We start from the raw sequence: 20,612 nt of genomic DNA on the forward strand, positions 1-20,612 counted from the left end.
CCTAGAACAGTTTCCAGGTCTCAGTATTCTTCAGAACTGTGGGGTATGTGCTGTCTCACAGCAGTGGTTATAACCCGACACTACTGACAGCTTGTTTTACACACACACATATTTTAGTAGAAGCCCAGCTCTATGTTATCTTTTAGGCTATGGCAGCACCCTAACTATTCTTGATTTGATTCACTGTGTTCTTTTTACTGAAATACCCAAGATATTACCTCCCAGAGCCTTCTAAAGCCAGTTCTTCCACCCTTGCCTTCCCAGACTTCACTGAAACTCCAGTCAGAACTGTAGGGGGTCGCCATGCTTTCTGCAGATCTTGGTGTAGCCAGGGTAGTATACAGAGGAGTAAGAAAAACACCAACCACAAGCCAAGAAACATCTCCCAGTGGAAATGTATTTAACAAAATCTGTGGTAACAAAAACACTAAACACAATAACAAAATCTAACAAAGTAACAGCACAGAGAACCACCCTTTTTAGCTCTTGGTATGTCGCTTTGGCTTTCTCTCTGCTGGCTTTTCTTCTGCCCCTGACTCCTGGGCAGGGAGCCACTTCAGAGGATTACGGCGGTACATGGGCCAGGGAGGGAGGGTCAGCTGCCAGAGAAGGAATGAAGTAACAACATGTACATCAAGATGCTAGAGAAGTGTTGTGTGCAGCTTGTTGGGAAGAGCATTCCCCAGCTATTGTACCAATTAAGTCTTCAGAAAGGTCATACAATTTCATATTCTACAGAGATATATCTGTATCTAGTTTCCATTGTGTACTGTGCAATCATGCTGAAGTTAGCAGGATGGAGAGTCCCCCAGCAAAGAGGAGGACAAATGCACCCACCCTGAAGAGAAAAAAGCTACCCCTGCATTACTGAGGTCCCACAAGCCTCCCAGCCCAACACCTTAATGAAACTCTCCCAGTTAGCTTGCAGCAGAGATAAATAACTAGGAAGACTGACTCCAGGGGTGTTTAGATCAAGCAAGAGGCAAATGCATGATGATGCCACAGGATTACGGTGTTTCTTCCTAACAGTAGAATGTGTGTGTTAAGTAGTGACTGGTCAAATCATGTTGTAGCTGAACACGGGGAAGCTACAAGAACCAGCTGTAAAAGCATATTCTGTGTGCTCCAGGAGCCAGGGGACATCTTGGGCATGAATTGAGGAAGGGACTCTTGTAATTCTATACTTTGCATCCGAGCCTTTCTCCTCCGCTAGAAGGGGCCAGCTGCAAACTTCTCAGGAGAAGCTGCTACTCTACAGCAAGCCTCCCTGTCCTTTCTGTTACCAATGCTATGAGATTAATCAAAGTGAAAAAATAAATTCAAAAGCAGTATTAAATGGTAGTATTTAATGCCGTAGGATGGTTCTATGCTTCTGTTAATTCTCTATGATTCTATTAATTCTCTAAGGTATTACATTCTCTCAAATCTTATCAGTATTTGATTAAAGGCACTGTGGCTTGTCAAGCACTTTCCACAGCTCAAAGAAAGTACAAATACTTACTAACAATCTGAATCAATCCAATGGAGCCCCTGAATGTAATGATTTTTTTTCAGGTTAAGTAGTGCATGTATTTTCTGGTTTAGGGAAAAATAATTCTTACCACAGCTGATAAAGCAACTCCAGTCATAAATACATAAACAGTCCATTCAAACTGCTCAGTGATGTATCCATAGATGAAACCAGTTACCTGAAAAAAGAGATAATTTTTTAAACCCAAACGTTAAAGTAATAAAGCCAGTTCCCATGCCCTGATTTAAGTTGAGGAAGGGGGAAGTTGAATACAAAGTACAGGTTTTACAAAAGCACAATTCATACATATTTCTAACCTTGTTTTCAAAATTGCAGGCCAATAATAAAAGACTGAAAGAAGAGAAGTCTTAATCCCTGACAGCCCCTGTGACTTTCTCTAAAGCTTTTAGTTAGCTAGTTAAGCCAAACAATCAGAAAAAGAAGTTTGTAAGATCAGAAAACAAAATCAAGTCGTTTATGTGATCACCCATAGCTCATTGTACTTACTGCAGACACAAGAATGATTCCCTGAAAAATCCGTTCTGCTAATTGTTGGCCCTTGTAGTCCTGTGGAAAGAGACGGGGTTTTTTGTCAGATAACCTCAAACATGCCAGTTAAACTCTGATTTCAGAGGTGAGCCTGACCACAGGTTCTCAGCTTTTTCATTCAGCTTTTAGCCTAGACAGAAGTTATTTTCCTTACAGTGTCTGGGTTTCAAGTGTAAAGGAATTAGAGCTCTTAATACACGTAACACCTGCCGTCCAGTCTTGACCACATCATCTGAAAACAAAAGCAAGCACCGGATGGTATCTCACCAGTTGGCATGACTTCAGAAGACGTGGTGAAAACACGTTGCGTTCTGTCTGTCCATCACACAGCCAGAACAGCACACAGGGGTGTACCTTGCACAGCTGGACAGAACCGTTTTCCAGCACATTAAACCTCGATTTTCAGAACAAACATGGCCATTACGGGAACTCCCGCCTCTCATCCCCCGCCGCAGCCGCCAACACCGCAGGGAGGAAGGGGAACGCTAAGCCCTGTAGGCAGCCATGTCGGCGGAAGCGACGCGGGGAAGAGGGCCCGGGCCCGGGCGGGCTCCGCCGCGGCTGCCCTACCATCTCCGTGGGGATGGAGCAGAAGATGTTGCGCATGGCGGCGCCTCACAGCCCTCGTCCAGTGGCTCGTCGCAGCCGTCACCGTCTGTCTCGTCGTCCTGAAGGCCCTGCGGCGGCTGCCGCTCGTCCACGTCACTCAGCGAGGCGGGGGCGGGCACCGGGGCGCTGCGGCCCTCCCACCGCCCTGGTTCGGCGCCGGAACAGCGCGGCGAGGCCGGCAGGAAGCACTGCCCTCTCGCCCCGGCATCGCTCAGTTTAAAGCGATAGTCGCCTGCCTCGCTTCTTGGCTCCCCGGTGCCGCCCCTGCCGGAGCCTAGGTGCCCGGGCTGCGCCGGCATCGGCCGCGGCGGGACGCCGTCTCCCGGCAACGGCGGCAGCCAGCCTGAGAGGCCTTCAGCCGGCAGGTACGAGGCGCCGCTGGGGCCGCCGCATAACTGGCGCCGGCGCTGACTTGGCAGCCTGTGGGCGGCCTTTGCCGCCGCAGGTCAGAGCTCTCCTCACGAAGCTGCCGGCTGCTGCCGCGGCCCCGCTAGTGCAACAGGCCGGGCGCGACGCGGCTTTCGCGCCTTGCGGCCATCAGGCGTCGCGGCAGACCCCTGCGCCCAGAGGCGGCCGCAGGCTCGCTGCCCGGGTGGCGGGCGGCGGCGGCGCGGGCACACGGTGAGCGGGACGGGGGTGGCGGCGGTGGAGGAGAGCTGAGCCCGGCCCGGCCCCGCCGGCCCCGGCGCGGGGCTCCTGGATCCGCGCCTGGGCTGCGGTGAAGGAGCTGCGCGGGGCCCCGCCGAGGCGGTGTCCTGAGGGAGCGCGGCGGGCGGGCGGGAGCAGTGTCCCCGCTTGGCCGAGTGGCAGCCGCGGCAGACCACAGACGAGGCTGCGGCGATGGGCGCGGGGCTGAGCGTTGCAGCCTGGGCCTGTGCGCGCTGGTAGTAATTGCTGGAAGAGTCGGGCTGGAAATGCCCTCAGCGCAGGCTGCTGCGTTGGCACTGCAGGGCCGAAGTTGTTTCTCCGTGCGGGACCCCTCAGCATCGCCGTCACCGAGGCCGGGGAGCATTGCCCGTTGCCTTGTGCTGCTGTAACCCAAGGCTGCGTGTGCTGACCCATCTCAGCAGTGCTGCAGCCACGACACGTGGCAGTTATTTGTTGTGATGGATAAACACGTCATCCCTCCGGGAGGAATGCAACAGCGGCAGTTCTGGTGTGGCTAATAGTCACAAAACAAGTGCAGTGTTTTTCCTTTGGAGATTTGCAAGTGTTTTAATACAGACCTGCCACCGTTTTCTTGATTTTTGCATGCTGTGCTGTGCTGTGAGTTAACAGGGAGCTGCTTCATACTCCAGGATGCCAAGTTCTTCTTCTGATAACACAATCACACTTACTGTTAAACAATATGTATGTTTGAATTCCGTACCAAAATTGCATCGTTGCATTGTTTTTAGCCCTTTCTATAACATGATGGTAATACCTTCTGTCACAGTTTGGTGATGTGTCTTTTTTTTGTGATGACACTTTACCTGATGTTATGTTTAATTCAGATAACTTCGTGCCTTTGAAAGTATATAATACCTTTTGCTAATGTTTATATCTGCTAAACATAAGCACTGTGTTCTGCCAAAAGCTTGCAGTTAGTTAAGTATGGCAATAAATGCTTAATCACTATCCTTATTGCTGGAATGCCCCCAGTTTTGCTAGTGAAATAAATTGGTTCAACAGTAAAGAAACCATACATCATTTTCCAGTTTTTTTTCAGATAACTTTTGACTGGCAGGAGTTTGTGGGTTTGGGGTTTTTTTTGGTCAGTGAAATGGCAAGATCTGTGTCTCCCTTTTTATCTCCATGTACTTCTTTAGACACCTCATTGTAGCTACATAGTTGCTGAGATCCCATACTCAGCTATTAACATGTGAGTATCATGCAGCTTAATCCTTTTAAGAGAAAGAAACATTCACTGCTTTTGTTTTGACATTCCTGGTGGTAGTGTGCTCTGCCTTGTGTTAGGGATGCACCAGAAGCAGGAAGTGACTGCTGTGTTTTTTTTCTCTTTTAGGTTTTCAGAAACCTTATGCTAATAAATAAAATAACAAGAGAAAAATGTCGTTAAGGAAAGGTATGTGTATATCTTAAATGTTTTAAAAAATCTCTTTCATACTGTTCTGAGTTTCCCAGTCATTCTCTCCTTACATTGATAACCTTTTTTCTTCTAATTTTTCAGTGAACATTTCCATCCTCATAGTGGCTGTTGTCATATTTTTGCTAGTTCTTCATCATAACTTCCTGGGCCTCAGTGACTTCTTGAAACGTGAGTTGTCAGGTATGTTGGGGGTTTGTTTCATTTTTAAAAACAAATATATATTTTCTAAAGGTTGCTGGGAAAGGACATGCTCTGGCCAGAGTGAAAGCACCAATTTGCTGAAATCACACCTGTGATAATGAGCAGTCATTTACATAACAATATAAAAATGTTGTTCTCTATTAGGACTAGATCTTTTCCTATTCTCATACCCAGAAACTTCATCATGGTGGGCTTGTCTGTTCTTGCTCTCCTGTGACTTTTCTAGGTCAGGAAGCCAGATGAGATAGCAGTGAGGGTTCCTTCTGGCTTTAGAAGTCATGATGATACAGTTCAGTTAACTTATCAGAGCCTTTTAATTTTTGGGAGTCTGCTTTTAAGAACTACATGTAGTCCCACAGAGTCTCTGTGTGTCCCCATTAAATGCCAAGTGCCAGCTTGCCACTTCTGGGTAGCAGTTCTACAGGTGCTTCCAACAGCAGTTGAATAGGAAGGAGCCTGTTGGGCCTTAACTAGGAGTCAATGGAGGTCAAAGCTGTTAAGCTCTGTCATCAGGAAATGGCAAACAGAAGCAGGAGCCCAGGTTTGTTAACAGCAGACCAGTGCCTGTAAATTGCCAAGTTCCTATTTGCTATGCTCTTCCAATGACTCTAATATGTAACAGTCTAGATGGTCTGAAAGGTACCAGTGTTATAAAAAATGTGGGTAGTGAGAAATTTGCCATCTTTGAGAGGTGGTGTGGTCTAGTAGTGAATTTCAACGCTGATCTTCCATTTTCCACTTGCACACTATGAATATAAGTTGTTGTGGTTTCAATTTATCTAACGTAGTGTGATCTGTGATCCCTGGAATAAAGATGGGCAGTGCTTCATGCCCAGTCTTCAGCAAGGGCAAGTTTGCAACAGTGACTTTCATTTAGAAATTCTGTTTTCTTCATTGGTTTCTACCTACGAGGAAAACAAAATAGAATATAAGGAAAGGTGATGTAGAGAAGACTAGAAGATGGTTAAGGGAAGGGGATTCAGTGAGATTATAGACAGGGCAGACGAGACCAAAGGTCAGTACAGCCTACTGTAGTTTAAGCCTCATCTTAATACCTTGTTATCCTCTGTGTGAATATGTATGATTAAATGTATGTAGTTTATTTGCAAATATGACATTTTTTTATTCATTAACACATGGAATTCTCAAGAGGAGATGCTATATTCTAAGTGTTTGATCGTGGCATGCTGTGATCTACACCTCAGCTGCTGAGTAGAAATAATGGAAAGTGTGGGGAATTCAGTGTCTGTGTTTCATTTGCATGAAACAGCTATGTGATGCCATTTATATTTTGATGCCATTTATACTTTACAGATTCAAATCCATTAGGACTTCAGCCTGTTGACTTCATACCTGCAGTTCCCCAGAGGCTGACAGATGAAAGGAATGATGATGATAAGGAGATTTCTGTGGTCATTGCAGCATCGGATGAGAGGCTTGGGGGTGCAATTGCAGCCATGAACAGTATTTACCATCACACTAGAGCCAACGTGGTTTTCCATATTGTTACTTTGAATGATACTGTGGATCACTTGAGGTAATGACTTTTTCATTTAGATTCTCTCAGTACTGTAAAACTTAAGGAGAAAAGGAAGAGCTGACTCCCCCTGGGACTGCACTCTAAATTGTAGTCCTATCTGCTGCTGCTTACTGCAGATTTTTGCCAAGGCAATTATGTGAAGTCCTGCACTCATTCCTTATGGTAATGTTTCAGGGATGAAAAAGAACCATCTTTTCCAGTGGGGTTGGAGTTTGCTTCTGAAGGGGTTGGAAAAGTTACTTCCTGTGCTTCATCTAAGAAGTTCAGATGCTAGCAGTGAAGTTTCTTCATTTTTCTAGGTTGTTCTTGGATCCTTTTGTTTTTACCCACATCTGTTAACACTGATACCTTTTGGGAAGGACCTGTGATAACAGGACCATATGTTTTTAATTAAAAAAACAAGCAGCCTTACATCTGTCATGTGTGAGAGGTGTGCAATATGCTGATGGTGGGCATGCCCCTGCTGTCATGCAGGACACCACTGACACAGCGATAGGTCACATTCTGTATGTATGATTGTTGGACAGGGAAGCAGGTGGCCAGATCAGGATCTGTGCCACTGTCAGTCAGATCTCCTGCTTCTCATTTGGTTTTGTCTCATTTAACAAGCTCTGTGCCTTTCTCCTGTTTGCAGGCAGTGGCTGAGTAACACTGCTCTGAAAAATCTGAGATACCGAATTTTGGATTTCGACCCTCGTGTCTTAGAAGGGAAAGTACAAGTGGATCCTCAAAAGGCAGACACCTTCAAACCAGTGAGGATGATGTTGGTTACTTTTTAAACAGATATTAGTAACAATATATTTTGAGAATGGCTTTTGAACAGAACTAGAGATCAAATCTGCTAGCATAGAAGCAGTCTTTTATAAGCAAATCCCTAAATTTCAGTGAGAATAAGTTTCCAGATAGTGAGAGATGGGATTGAATATCTATATATACATCATTTTTTGGTGCTGGCTACAGGGAAACACAGCAGCTTGTACATCAAGCATGCCACAACCTCTGAGATACTGCAGATATCTGTGGAGAAGTAATGAATTCTAATATAGACCAGTGTGAAAGTCAGTTTGTTGATGCACAAATGCATAGGAAGCCAGGGATAGATGGAACCTGTTTATTTTAAAGAACTTCTAGGTTATGGCTGCCTATTTTACTTCCCCAATAGAAATTGTCATAGCCCTTAGTGCCATAGAGAAATGCCAGGAGTATCAAACAATTCATGTTTATTGGGCCAATTTTTCATTTAATTCTTCATTTCTCTTGCCTTCTTGTTTTCACAGTTAACCTTTGCAAGATTCTACTTGCCCAATTTGGTACCTCACGCAGAGAAGGCCATCTACGTGGATGATGATGTAATAGTGCAAGGTAGGGGACTTTTTTGTAGCATTTTGCCACTGGCTTTATGCTGAGGTCAGTGTGTCATCTCTTACAGTACCCAAACACTTCTACTTCAAGGAAAGATGTTAAAGTTTTGTAAATATGAGTGGTTTTATTTGCTGTAACAGTGGACTGTTGCTTAGGATTGCTTTTGATTTCTCTGTGCTTACTTCCATTTTCCAGATGATATTCTTGAACTTTACAACACCCCATTGAAACCTGGACACGCAGCTGCATTTTCAGATGACTGTGACTCAACCACTAATAAAGTTGCTGTCCGTGGAGCAGGCAATCAGGTTGGTTTTATCCCATTTCAGTGGTACCAGTACCACTGGTAGATCCCAGGCTTTGGACACAGGCACATGCTTTTAACTTGTGAAAGCACTGAATTTTTCTGTGCTTCACAATGAGAGCAATTTGCAGTGTAGAACAGTAGGATATCTCAGAACGTCAGAGGGAGAATTTGTCACTTGAGTGTATAAAAAGTACTTTTTCAGGGAGTGGTACCATTAATAATATGGCATTACTAAGACCATTCTTTGAAACATGTAGTTTCTGTAATCTTATTTATAAATGTTAGACTTCTTAAGCTTTCTTTCTCTTGTTTTAAAAGAAGGAGTAGTTGCTTTCACAACTTAGTTACACTTGTCTGTTGGAGGTTGTGCAAAGTTTTTCTTTGAATAGTAATTTGACCATATTTCAAGCTCATTTCTACTCTCTTTTTCCAGTATAATTACATTGGGTTTCTAGATTACAAAAAAGAAACAATCCGAAAGCTTGCAATGAAAGCCAGCACCTGCTCTTTCAATCCAGGAGTTTTTGTTGCCAACTTGACAGAATGGAAGTTACAGAACATCACTAAGCAACTGGAGAAGTGGATGGCAGTTAATGTAGTGTGAGTACCCCCCAAGCTGAGGGGACAGCGGGTCAGGGCCTGGGCGACGGTGGTGGCATTTCACTGTTAAATGAAGGGCTGTGTGTGTGTCTGTGGATTCCTGTCGTGCAGCTGCAACTGAAAAATCAGTGGAGTCAGGGCCACACAAGCACGACTTCCCAACTTGTTTTCATCTTCTTTTCCAGGGAGGAGCTTTACAGTAGGACTCTGGCTGGGAGCATCACCACACCTCCACTGCTCATTGTATTTTACAAGCAACATTCCAGTATCGATCCCATGTGGAACGTCCGGCATCTCGGTATGTACGAAACAGTTCTGACACTGCTCCCTCACTGTGGTTTTTTTCCAGGTCTGGAACTGGACACCTAGTCCATGATGCAGCAAATTAATGTTTTCTTCCTCTGTTTTATACTTTGGTCTTGAAGAAATGCTACTTTACAATCAATTTTTGGAGCTTGTGGGCCTTCTCCTTTGTCTTCTTTTTTGAACTGCTAGGGGGATGGTTCTTGAACTGACTTCCTCTCAAATTACTTCTCTGTTTCCTTTTTCTACATATATATTGTATCTGAAGTGATCATAGGTATTTGTTAAAAGACTGTTGAGAGGAATAGACATTCATACCTGTTTTGCTGCTGGTGAAACTCCAGTGCTGGGAGAGCTCTCTTAGGTTTTGTTTCCAATGAACAATACGTAGGCTGCAGAATAGCTCTGGATATTTAGGGGGTTTTGAAGAACTTGGAAGTTACAGCAGTATATTAGAGTAGATACTGAGACAGATCAAAGTGGCATTTAGTTGCACCTGATGGTGTTTTTACCTTTGCCTGATTTCTGCCTCCTATATCACCTCCCTTCTCTATATATGATAAGATGTCCTTTGTTTTGATAAGATATTGCATGTTTGTATTTCTGCAGCCATTGTTTTGGACACTAATGTTTCTTTTTCAATAAAAGGCTCTAGTGCTGGAAAAAGGTACTCTCCTCAGTTTGTGAAAGCTGCCAAGCTGCTCCATTGGAATGGACATTTCAAACCATGGGGAAGAACAGCTTCATATGCTGAAGTGTGGGAGAAGTGGTACATACCTGACCCTACAGGCAAGTTCAACCTCATCCGCAGACATTCAGAAGCCTATGAAGCAAAATAAGACTCAATTTCAATAACTGCTGGCATTTTCTCAGGAAACTTTGGGAGCCAAACAGGATGGGTTTTTTTAGCCAACTTATACTACAGAGCAGTCCTTGCCTTCTGGAGCACAAGGTGATGCACTTACTCAGGTGCAGTTCTGAAATGCACAAGCCAAAGGAGAGTCACTTCACTTGTGCAACTGAAGGTGCTACTCCAGCAGCACTATGGAAAGCAAGGGAGGATGCCCACGAACATGGACTTGTTGGTTCATTTCTGTCCATTCTGCTCTTTACTACAAATTTTCTACAGCAAGAAATGGTTTTGAAGAAGATACAACTTCAGCTGGTGCTTGCACCGTCCCAAACTTGCACAGCAACGTACTGTAATTAAGAGCTGCTTGGGTTTTGTTCTGGGGTGGTTTGTTTTTTTGTTTTCTTATCCTGTGAAAGTTTCCCCAACAACCCCTTTCTTGCATGAAATCTCCTCCCAGCCTTTTCTGTGTAAGTCATTGTCAGAAATCTGTAAAACTGAAGTGGTTCTTTTTGACATGAATTTTCCCATTATTATTTCACTATGCAAAGTGATTTTAACTGCCAGTGAACACTAAAACACCTTTTTTTGTAAAGTGGTGAAGAAAACTGTTCAGTAATAAAAGCTAATTTTAACATGTTGACTCAAGCCTCAAAGGAAAAAGCAATCTGATTTCTAGTCTTGATCTATGAAGTATGTTTCCTTTTTACTTAAATACAGTAGCAAGCGATTGAAACTGAAGTTGAACAATTTCATCTTTATGAAAGCCATCTCATTCTAAAATTGTGCAAAAATAGTATTTTGGGGAATTAGGAATTACAGATTAATGTAATTGTTATTGTGAAGTTCCTCATAGTTCTATCAAGTCAGCATGGTTCTGCTATAGAAATTTTTCCCACTGTGCCTTTCCCAGTCTGGCCCTTTAGGCTCATCAAGTGAGATTCCTGTGCCCTTTTGCAGTTGGCTGCCCATCACTTCTATAGGTAAGTTGGGTTTTTTTCATAGTTGTGTTAAGTTTTAGTGATTATTATTAGCTGCTCTATCCCAGCAGTTACTGTGACAATAATTCCATTTAATACAGCTTTGAACTGAAGTTGTCATTGTTATTCAGCAATACTGCTTGTGAACTGTCCTTAGTGCGAGCTTAGGCAAAAGGGTTTGTGTTAATGCAGCGCTGGGCTGAGTGTTGCATAGCCTGAGATGCAGGGCAGCAGACAGCTAATGGCCTCACTCATGTATTAATATGCTTTACAACTTACTTACCAGGATTCTCAACTGCCTGACTCACTGACTACCTATATTTCTGTCATGGATTTTATCTGTGCCTTATATATTATTTTCCTGGGCTTTGATGAACAAGAACCATTCTTTTTGTTCTTGAAGCAGTTAGGAGTAAGGAATTGAGTTACCAAACACTGAAATGTTCTACTAGATCAACTTGAGATCAGCTTAATTCTGATGACCAGGCTCTCTTAGCAGGCTTAAATAAACTACACGTCTCTCTCTCTCCACTTGCTACTTTTTTAAAGCTGCCAAGGACTATCAACGTACTGTCTATTAAAGAATACAGAAATCAGACCTTTAATAGGAAGAAAACAGATGCCTAGGAGGAAGATGGTTGATGTGAGGCATTTATTCTGACTGCTCAATTTGCTGAGCATGTGCAGGGCCTCTTGGCAATCCTCTTGCTACCCTGAGCACAGGAACACATCCTTATTGCACAGGGCAACCTTTTGCTTTACAGTTACCAGTTGTTCCTCTGTCTAAAGGGTGTCATCAGGAAGTACCTTTCCCAGTGAAGGTTCTGGACATAAAATCACGAGCTTAGCTAATACACCTATGTCTAGCTGAAATAAGTGGCATTTTCTACCCAGTCTTTATATGTGGAAATTCTACTGAAATGTTACTGACTTAAGTCATGTTCTAGAGCTGCAGCCTCTAATCTTCTAGGAAAAGCATGACTAGAATGAAACATTCAGCATTGTGGGGTTTTTCCTTTCAATACATTTTTTTCCTAAGGCAAAGTGAAGAGTCTAAATCAGTCTTTTTTAAAATGGGTTTTAGTACAGGAAATAAGTTTAGGAAACCAGCTGTATTCAGCTTTAAGTCCTAGACTTGTATAAAATCTGGAACAATCAAAGAAGACATACTTTTATATACATTATTTGACAGCAATAATTGTGAATCTTTGCAGCAGCTCTGGTATTCAGCATTCCAACTTTTGCCAGAACACAAGTCTTCGTGACTGTTCTGAAAGCCAGTACTTAAGTCCTCCAAATGTTGTCCTCACACATCATTCATTACACATAGTCTGTATTAAAATCGTAGTCGTCGTCTTCCTCTGCTTTCTTATCCAAGCTGAGTGATAGTGAATTGGAATTTTCTGAGAAAAGAAAATGCTGTGTTAGTGTAACCCTTGCAAGTGCTAGAGCACTAGGGACTGTTTTCCAAGGCAGGGTTTTTAATACAGACCTGCTGTCTCCTTTTCTGAATTTGTAGGACCTGTTTCTCGTTTCCCCAGCTTTGCTTTCCTGCTGACTGGAACTTTGCTTTCCTGCAAGTCAGAAAGATCAGACATATGTCAGACATTACTAATGTTCTACTTGCACAAGAAACTTTGTAACAGAGACTGATGGTGTGGCTGTCCCCTTCTGTAAGTCAGTAATAAACTGCTTAAGATCTGACTTAAAAGAATGTTGTTTTGTTAATTAAGCAAAAATCCCAACCCTTATCTCCAGGAGAAAGGCTTTTTTGATTACTTTTGGTAGCTTCACACAGCCTTCATAGTCTCAGTTTACAGCAGGATACTGACTGGGTACATGGTGTCAAGATCTGAACAGGTAGAAGAAGCCTAATGAAACCCTGATTTACCTCTTCAACATCCATTTCTTCTTCCATGTCATCTTCATCATCATCACTTTCTGTGAAATCCTCCTCCTCTTCTTCTTCATCATCCTCCTCGTCCTCTTCCTCCTTGCTTGTTTCCAAGTTTTCCCATGCTGATGCTTCCTCTATCACTTTGTTTTCTTCTATTGTCCCATTTGCCATACCAGCTGACTTGAAAATGATGCTGTTTGCTGGACTAGGGTATTTCAAGGCTAGGAAAGGTAGAGGAAGCAGCGCGTAAATCACTGTTAGATAGCACCAGATGTAATGCCTACCTACTATTTTAGGCAACTGCTATTTTAGGTCGGGGAAAAGTCCTGCTCCTTCCCTTCCAGAGGTCACCACACATAAGCAGGCAGAACAAAGGACAGGTCTCTGGATAGCTTGCCCCAAGGCATCTACAGAAAACTGCTAGCTGACAAACTTGTATATGTGTTTACATGCTCTTCAATGTCCTTTTCCCCTACTTAGGAAGATTAGGTCAGATGAGAAGAAACTAAGCACTAGCAGGGGTAGTTTGTGTTAACAGCACACAGATGCACTGTTCTGTTGCATCAGAATCCAGGGTTTTTTTTTCTTGTAACGTTCATATCGCATATTGCCAAAGCCCCAGAGGACTTGCATTCAACATCTCCCATTAAAACTTAACACTACCACTCTTAGCATTACAGTAATAGTCCTACCTTCAACAGTTTTGTTGTTTTCTTCTTCTAGGTTCTTTAAATTAAAGCACTGCTGCATTTCAGCTATTTTGTCTTCTGTAAGATACGGTGGTGGTCTCTGAGGTTCTGGAGGGTGTGAGTGGTAGCTTATCTTAGCTCTGGGAAAATTAAACCAAAGGTAACATAGTTAAATCTCTGTATTTAAAGATAAAACCCAGAGCACAAACATCTCAAACTCCTCACCCTAACAACTCACTCATTATCACCTGATTAATAGCAGTTAAATAGCTGTTTAAATTTTCCTCTGAAGTTGTCAATTAGAGTATTAAGTAGACACCCCACTCCTGATAGGAAAAAGAAATGGTCTACTTTCTCACCACTAAGCATCTGCCTACTCAAGTATAAGCTGTAAAAGCAGCTGAACCACTTGAGTGTGATTATTTCCCTTGCTCAGTTACTGACTCTGAATTACATTTATTCCCACACTCAGAATATAGGGATCACTACACATTTCCACAGGAAATTTCCCATACCCTTTCCTGCCTGTACAAGAGGACTAGAGGGACTCAGTATTTGAGAGGAAGGCAGATTCTCCTAACAATTGTAGCAGAAGTCAGCAAGTTTGTGATGGAGCAACATGCAACATCCACTTCGACTCTTTCCATGTATCCTTCACTACTTTAGATGGCATTCTCTAAATGTGTTAGCCAACCTACCTCTCTCAACCAAGTAAAATGTGAGAAAGAAAGGAGAAGATGCTTTTTTTTCTGTAAGTACTTTGCAGGACTCAGAGCTTCTCCTGGTCTGGATCAACAACATGAAAAAGGTAAGCAGTATAAAGCAAAAGTCATAGCATACATACCCTGTCCAGTCAGAAAGGAGTAACTGAGCTATATTCTCTGTGTCAGGAACACCTCCCTTTTTCAGCATACCCCTTTTCTGAGCAAGTAAAGCCAAAAATTCTTCAGTGTCCTTGAAGTCTGGGATATTGTAGCGCATCATTACCTAGTGCAAAAAACGGCATTCAGAGAGAGGTACCCACTTTTCTCCTAGTTTTAAGAATAAAAGAGCAAATCAAATTGGAATATGAGGACAAAAAAAGTATGTGAAGAACCATTTTTTTTCCTTCTGCATGTGGGTGTAAACGTTCCAAAGCAAAATGCCTACTTCAACAAATTAATCTGCCATTCACCCATGTTAGTGGGTGTATAGAGACAGCACACTGGTTTGTGAAAACACTTATCCAGAGATGAATAGGAATTAGGCTGAGGTTCACCTGCTTGAGACTAGAGTGAAATCAGAGTTGGATCTGAGGTCCTCACTGTAATAATAGGAAGCAGTCAGAATATCCTCATTTTTCACTCTGGTATATTGTCAGATCTTAAAAGCAGGTTTTTTAAAAATCAGAAAAGTTTTATTGGGAAAACAGATTGGATGCCAGGCTCATGGCATGCTGTCCCTGCCTCTGCTCATAAGGATAAAAGATCACACTTAGCCTTGGCCACATGCTAAAGTTTGCCACTGTGTGCTATGGGGAACACAGCTCAAAAGCTACCAGAATTAGTTAAAGTGAAACAAACTTTCATTATTGGTTTAAGAAACCCAGAGAGAAGTCAAATGCAGTGAGATATGTTGAAAAAAAAAAGATGAGCTCACCTGCTTTTTGTTGCAGTGATTTAGAATGGCATGGACTCCTTCAAGCACATCTGCTGAGCCTGATTCTTCAGTGTCTATGATACTTCTCAAGGCCAGAGCCAGGGCACTGTTGGAAGGATCTGCAATTATACTTGGACTGTCTAACAGCTTTGTCTGTTTATCAATCTGCACGATTTGCATGGACCTATTCAGAAAGAAATTCACTGTGAGTAGATAAAAATATAATCAACTTGCAAAGGACAGGAATGGTGAGGGATGCATGACACAAAGCTCAGTGTTGGACTGAATGCACTTCATACAGAATCAGTTTCACTTTCTCATCATATGCTTTGTGTAGGACAGAAAACTAAATGTGCAAGTTTACACACTGTATTCTCTCCTGATAGCTTGCACAGATCCAATATTTCTTATCCTTGCAATGGGAAATGTGCACTTAAAACTGTAGGCAGGGCCATACTTTGCCCCCAGTGGATGGAAATTATACACAAGCAAATTCATGTCAGAATAAAACAACAAATGGGAAAAGGAACAGCTTTTATCAGACTTGGCTTACTTGGTAACACCTCTTGTCAGGCCAACATTGCAAGCACGAACTCCTTTAAGGCTGTTGATTATGCTGCTCTTTCCCACATTAGGAAAACCTGAAGAAAATCACATAAATCCTGTTAAGTTAAATAAGAAAACTCAGCCTGTGTAACTGATAAAAACCTGCTGCTTCTAGGTTTTTTGGTAAAGTACATCTTCAGTGTGAGATCAGAGTTGGATCTGAAGTCTTCACTACAGAAGTAAGATAAATCCTTTATCCTCATTTCTCACACTGCTAGTAAGAACACTGAATGTAACAGCACGAATCTTATCAGGTTGGAGGAAGACAGTGCAAGCTGCATGGTATGTAACCTGCTTATCTTGTTTCCCCAAGCTGATGAATCAGCTAAGGCTGCACACATCCACAGCTCCCATACACTACATGCATCTAAGTGCAACATCGATCACTGTCAACTGAAGTATTACAATAGTGAGTGTTAGATGTAAGTAAGAACAATGACTAGAAGCCCATTAGCAAGTCACATTATTTTACCCAATTTATAACAGAGGATAGCAAAGCTTTATGGGAACAGAAGGAAACTCCTCCTGTCTCTCTAAACACTTACCTACTACCCCAACTTGAATGGCTCTGTTTTGAGTCTTGCCATACTCCTGAAGAAGCTTCAAAAGGCATTTGCTTCCAAAACACTGAGTGGTTCTTGCTAAATCAACACGTACACGTCTTTTTGTCACTTGTTCCTGATATAGGATTCAAAGGCCAAAAAAACCCCATGGTCAGGAGCTATTTAGGAAGGTAAGTATGTTTAAATTTATCTACTGTAATGTTTCTACATCCTGTCCTTACATGATGTTACTGTGGTCTTCTACACAGAAGAAATTTGCTTAGTAAGTTGGCTTATCAGTTAAGTGACAGTAAAAAAGGTAGTTACCTACCACTAAAAGAAAGAGCAATGTGAACTGACAGGGCTTCTGGTTTCAGTTCAGGCTGTATTGCAGATTTGTTGGGTAACCATAAAACAATCATTTACATTCAGAGGGCAGAATCCTTAACTCTGCAAATTCACTGAAGAGACTCCAGGTTTTAGAAGGATTTCAAACCCTGCTTTCTGTGGTGCAGTTTCTGCACTATTTTGCAGGTGGGTCTGTTTTGCTATGCTGTTATCAAGGTTAAGCCCTGTGAAGCATTAATACATGCACAGCTTCAAGGAGCATCTCTAAAGGGTTGAGACTAGGACCCAGGGAGCCAATCCTTTATACTCATGAAATAATGTCAGGTGCTGCCTTTGTTTGATGAGCACAGCCAGGATGAATGCATTAGCATAGCCTGTACTGCTTTATCTAGGCAAGAATTCAGATGTCACTGGTGCAACCATCCTGTGGAGAAGATGAAAAATTCCTCATCTTTCTCCCCTCACCATCCTTCTTGCTTTTACTCCAGTACAGCAGACTGGGCACAAATAACTATATATTTTAACAGCAAGAATTTCACTGGTGTACTACAAAGCTTAGTCAAAGTCCAAAGGCACATCCAGCAGTCACAGCAGTATAATCAAGGGAAAAATAAGAGTTTCTATTTCTCAACATGTATGACTATAACCACATACAACTTAAGTCATGAGACAGCCTGCAGTGCTCTTACCATAGTCTTGTCTTTCATCAGTGTCGCTGATTTAAAAGCAACTGTTGGAAACTCCTTATTCAAATAATTCAACCACTTTTCTAGGTTCTCCTTTGTCACTAAATCTGGAAAAAAAAACCCCAAAACAAATCACAGTCCTTTAATTCTTATGAATCTGAAATATTTTTGTGTGAAGGAAATCTAATGTGGGATCAGGAACCAGGCTGAATCCTGCTTTTGTGAGGATTCTTTCGAACAGCAAGGGAAGGGAGACAATACTTCTCAAAGGCAAATTTCAAATCCAACTATTGCACCGATTTGCTGATAGGTACCTAACTCACCATTGCCTCAGTGGGGACCAGCAGCACAACCTCTGCCTACTCACATTCACAAAAGTGTTCAAAACTGCAAGACCTTTAACTTCTGTCAAATTTGGCTGAGACTGGCCAATGCCTTCGGAAGTTCTTGCAAAAGAAAGGGGCTAATCTGCAATTACCTGTCTGTGGCTTTTATCAGACTAGATTAAGAGGCGTAGAAAACGTGATCCCTGCAGTAGGGCAGTGAGCTCAGAGTTGGATCTTATGTCTTCAATGGAATCTCAGATTCCTTTCAAGTCTTCTTCATAGCTCACCTACCACAGAACTACACAGTGACCAAGTATCACTTCCAGAAAACGTGTGCTTCTTACCAATTTTATTCAGAACAAGCAGGAGCTTTTTGTCTCCTCCAGAGCAAGTTACAGCTTGCTCCACTTGAGGACACCGACAGCCCATTGGATCTCGTGCATCTAAAACCTCCAGAACCACATCTGAGGCCTCGAGCACCTAGGTTGGAACAAGGAGAGAAAACTCAAATGCAACCAGTTGACAGGTGACAACTGTGGAATAGCTGTGATTTCAAACAGTTACCGTTGAACTTCACAGAATGACTGGTGAGGTTTCATACAACAGTTCTTGTTTGAAGTCTTTTCTCCTGAACTGCAAACCAGAAAGCTGAAGCAATTTCCATCTTTCTCCTCTAAAGGCAAGAAACCTTTAGATACTACTACCTCGTTACTACAGGAACTCTTTGATCATTCAGCCAGTGTCAGTACATTGGCTCAAGAAGTCCAATGCCTGAAAGTGCTGGATGTCTTCATAGGTCACACCAGACAAGACTGAAACCCTACCTGTTGTAAAATCCCCTACTTCACCTTCAAGTTCATCACAACCTTTACACTCTCTAGCAGCTGCACAGTAACGCAAAAAAGGAAAATAACAAGTGGTCTCATTCCTGACTCTCATCAAATTATATAAAAATAGTTGAAGCATCTCACCTTCTTGAGCTCCCTGCAGAACCATTGCTTGGAATTTTTAGCTGGCAGTTTGTTAGTCTTTGCTTTAGATTTGCGAGAGGATTCCTGAATGCAAACAAAACCCAAAGATTTAGCTGAGAATTAAGTGTAGTACACTTGTGTGCATGTACAGCATGAAAATGTAACTGCTGAAGAAAATGTAGTTTCAGGATGACTTTTATTGCTTCTATAAGCTTCAAAGAGTCAAAATCATGCCAGACACATACCTTTCCCTCTGCTTTTTCCTTGATTTTGTCTGCATTCTTTTTAGCTTCACGCTTCCTCTTCTTTTCATGTTCTTTCTGTCTGTTGAGCTTCTGCTTTTGTTTTAGTTCTTCAAGCTGATTGCAAACAAAGACCCAGGCCAGATAAAATACATTTGAAAGTGGCAAGGAAGACTGTCATTTCTCCCCATTTACTTATTTGTGACCAAAGTTCCAGAGACAGCTTTGTTAAAAGTCAGGGCTGCTGCTTCTTCTTCCCAAATGACACTGGGAACATCTCCTGCATCCTACCCTTTAAACTGTTACCTTCAATACCATAACACCAGAGGCAATGCCTCTGTTAACTAAACCCTCAAAATAACAGCCGTGCAGCAACCCCATTACAGCTGGTAAGGATGCTGCTTTCTTGACACATTGTTCCATGCTACAGACAGCAGATCCTTCTTTTCTGTATAATCACATAATGCCAATACTTCACTGTTAGCATTCTGATGGGCCAGCTATGCATCTTAGCTCACAGGCAACTTGGATTGCGTGGAAATGACTCTTCCAGCACGTTTGAACCAGCAGGGATGAAAGGAAAGTTAAAAATAAAAGGGCAAATTGCTAATGCACTCTGTAACCCTGGAAAGAAATGTATTGTTTTCACAAAGTATATGACTACTAGGGCCACACACAATGTACCATGACTGCACCTCTACGTGTGCACACAAAGCTTCCTCAGTTCTTATCCTCTTTGCCACACACAGTATTTTACCCTCTGCTTCCTTTGCTCTGCTTCCCGTAGCAGCTCTTCCTTAAACGGCGCAGCACTGGGAACACCAGGATCTTTCTTGGGCTTTTTACGTCCGTGTTTTTTGGCCTCTTTCCTGACTTTTCGATGGTGTTCTCTGATCTGAAGACAGGAACAAGAATATTTTCTCAGTCTAAGACAAAAAAAAAGGATATTCGAGTGTATCCCTCCTATTTACAAAGTAAAAAACGCCACGTGTCTGACTGCTGATTGAAGTGTTTCGATTGCATAATGTCTCGCTAAAGCTACACTTGAACGTGCCAGCCCGAAATCATGCAATATATAATGATAAAAACCTATGCTCCTTTCTACATCCTCATCCTTTGGCCAGGAGTAACTGCAAAGCAAATTCCTCGCTGCAGTCCAGACTCCTTTCCATTCCAGATAACGTTCTTCCTCTGTGCATGTGTACGTGCAACACGTTTTTGCAATAATATATTTAAGCATCGAACTAGCTTTTAGCGGGGCATTTAGCACGGAGCTTTAATTAGAGACGGGCACCTCCCCGCCCCGCGATGCATCATCCCCCACTCCCGGGGCAGGGGCAGCCCGGGGTTCCGCACCGGCCCGGCCCCGCAGCCCGACGGGACTCACCTTCTTCTGGATCTTGTAGCGCTTGTGGCAGCTCAGTCTCTTGCTGGCCTTCTTGAGCTCTGCAACGCAGTGCGCCCGTCAGCGCCGGCTCCGCGCGGCCCTCCCACCCCCGGGCCAGCCCCGGTGTCCCGTTCTGCCGCCCCCGGCCACCGCCGCTCGTCCGGCCGCGGGCGCCCGCTCTCCCGCTCCCCACCCCCAAGCCCGCCGCCCGCTTCCCTCGGCCCGCCGCCCGCCCCGCCGCCGCTCACTGGGCCGCCGCATGGCGCCGCCGGGCCGAGCTCCCACGTGCGCGGCCGCGCTCCTTCCTTCTCCCAGCGGCGGGCGCTGCCGTAAAGCGAAGCGGCCCTTCCTCGCCGGAGGTGTCGCGCGCGCTCGGCGCG

General features: G+C 43.3%; 3 protein-coding genes and 4 non-coding genes across 9 annotated transcripts; 1 reads left to right on the forward strand and 6 right to left on the reverse strand.

Moving 5' to 3' along the window:
• Nucleotides 1-375: 375 nt before the first annotated feature.
• SPCS1 (signal peptidase complex subunit 1) lies at nt 376-3,440 on the reverse strand. 2 transcript variants are annotated; one of them, XM_062008478.1, is made up of 4 exons: nt 2,630-2,836; nt 2,018-2,077; nt 1,602-1,688; nt 376-599 (listed from the first exon to the last, which is right to left on the reverse strand). In XM_062008478.1, exons 1-4 carry the CDS (start codon nt 2,663-2,665, stop codon nt 480-482), a joined length of 303 nt encoding a protein of 100 aa, XP_061864462.1. In that variant the 5' UTR covers nt 2,666-2,836; the 3' UTR covers nt 376-479. The 2 variants fall into 2 exon arrangements, with proteins under 2 accessions (XP_061864462.1, XP_061864461.1); XM_062008477.1 differs by lacking the exons at nt 376-599; nt 1,602-1,688; nt 2,018-2,077 and adding an exon at nt 2,085-2,291 and having other exon boundaries at nt 2,630-3,440.
• GLT8D1 (glycosyltransferase 8 domain containing 1) lies at nt 2,596-12,563 on the forward strand. Of its 2 annotated transcripts, none has more exons than XM_062008476.1 (10): nt 2,596-3,289; nt 4,674-4,733; nt 4,839-4,937; nt 6,273-6,495; nt 7,133-7,250; nt 7,776-7,860; nt 8,056-8,168; nt 8,601-8,767; nt 8,953-9,065; nt 9,719-12,563. In XM_062008476.1, exons 2-10 carry the CDS (start codon nt 4,718-4,720, stop codon nt 9,907-9,909), a joined length of 1,125 nt encoding a protein of 374 aa, XP_061864460.1. In that variant the 5' UTR covers nt 2,596-3,289; nt 4,674-4,717; the 3' UTR covers nt 9,910-12,563. The 2 variants fall into 2 exon arrangements, with proteins under 2 accessions (XP_061864460.1, XP_061864458.1); XM_062008474.1 differs by having other exon boundaries at nt 2,597-3,033.
• Nucleotides 10,695-20,549, reverse strand: GNL3 (G protein nucleolar 3). The gene is made up of 15 exons (XM_062008473.1): nt 20,481-20,549; nt 20,233-20,291; nt 19,603-19,740; nt 18,849-18,962; nt 18,604-18,687; nt 17,977-18,112; nt 17,310-17,413; nt 16,276-16,408; nt 15,678-15,765; nt 15,125-15,308; nt 14,331-14,473; nt 13,490-13,626; nt 12,792-13,018; nt 12,393-12,474; nt 10,695-12,303 (listed from the first exon to the last, which is right to left on the reverse strand). The coding sequence occupies exons 1-15, from the start codon at nt 20,491-20,493 to the stop codon at nt 12,221-12,223; spliced, it is 1,725 nt and encodes a 574-aa protein (XP_061864457.1). The 5' UTR covers nt 20,494-20,549; the 3' UTR covers nt 10,695-12,220.
• LOC133626885 (small nucleolar RNA SNORD19) lies at nt 14,753-14,828 on the reverse strand. Its single transcript, XR_009819821.1, has one exon. It is a non-coding gene; the product is annotated as a small nucleolar RNA SNORD19 (small nucleolar RNA).
• LOC133626887 (small nucleolar RNA SNORD69) lies at nt 15,386-15,460 on the reverse strand. Its single transcript, XR_009819823.1, has one exon. It is a non-coding gene; the product is annotated as a small nucleolar RNA SNORD69 (small nucleolar RNA).
• LOC133626886 (small nucleolar RNA SNORD19) lies at nt 15,865-15,938 on the reverse strand. Its single transcript, XR_009819822.1, has one exon. It is a non-coding gene; the product is annotated as a small nucleolar RNA SNORD19 (small nucleolar RNA).
• Nucleotides 17,845-17,917, reverse strand: LOC133626884 (small nucleolar RNA SNORD19). Its single transcript, XR_009819820.1, has one exon. It is a non-coding gene; the product is annotated as a small nucleolar RNA SNORD19 (small nucleolar RNA).
• Nucleotides 20,550-20,612: the final 63 nt, after the last annotated feature.

The sequence above is a fragment of the Colius striatus genome, chromosome 15 (genome assembly GCF_028858725.1).
Source record: "Colius striatus isolate bColStr4 chromosome 15, bColStr4.1.hap1, whole genome shotgun sequence".
NCBI classification, from domain to species: domain Eukaryota; kingdom Metazoa; phylum Chordata; class Aves; order Coliiformes; family Coliidae; genus Colius; species Colius striatus.

Excerpts from the sequence above, each read along its gene's own strand:
- SPCS1 (XM_062008477.1), bottom strand. The coding sequence starts at position 2,967 with ATGCCGGCGCAGCCCGGGCACCTAGGCTCCGGCAGGGGCGGCACCGGG.
- GLT8D1 (XM_062008476.1), top strand. Across the intron at positions 7,251-7,775 it reads AGGCAGACACCTTCAAACCA|TTAACCTTTGCAAGATTCTA; the intron begins GTGAGGATGATG and ends TTGTTTTCACAG. Across the intron at positions 8,768-8,952 it reads TGGATGGCAGTTAATGTAGT|GGAGGAGCTTTACAGTAGGA; the intron begins GTGAGTACCCCC and ends CTTCTTTTCCAG.
- GNL3 (XM_062008473.1), bottom strand. Across the intron at positions 16,409-17,309 it reads TGATGAAAGACAAGACTATG|GAACAAGTGACAAAAAGACG; the intron begins GTAAGAGCACTG and ends ATCCTATATCAG. Across the intron at positions 15,309-15,677 it reads CTGACAAGAGGTGTTACCAA|GTCCATGCAAATCGTGCAGA; the intron begins GTAAGCCAAGTC and ends CTTTCTGAATAG.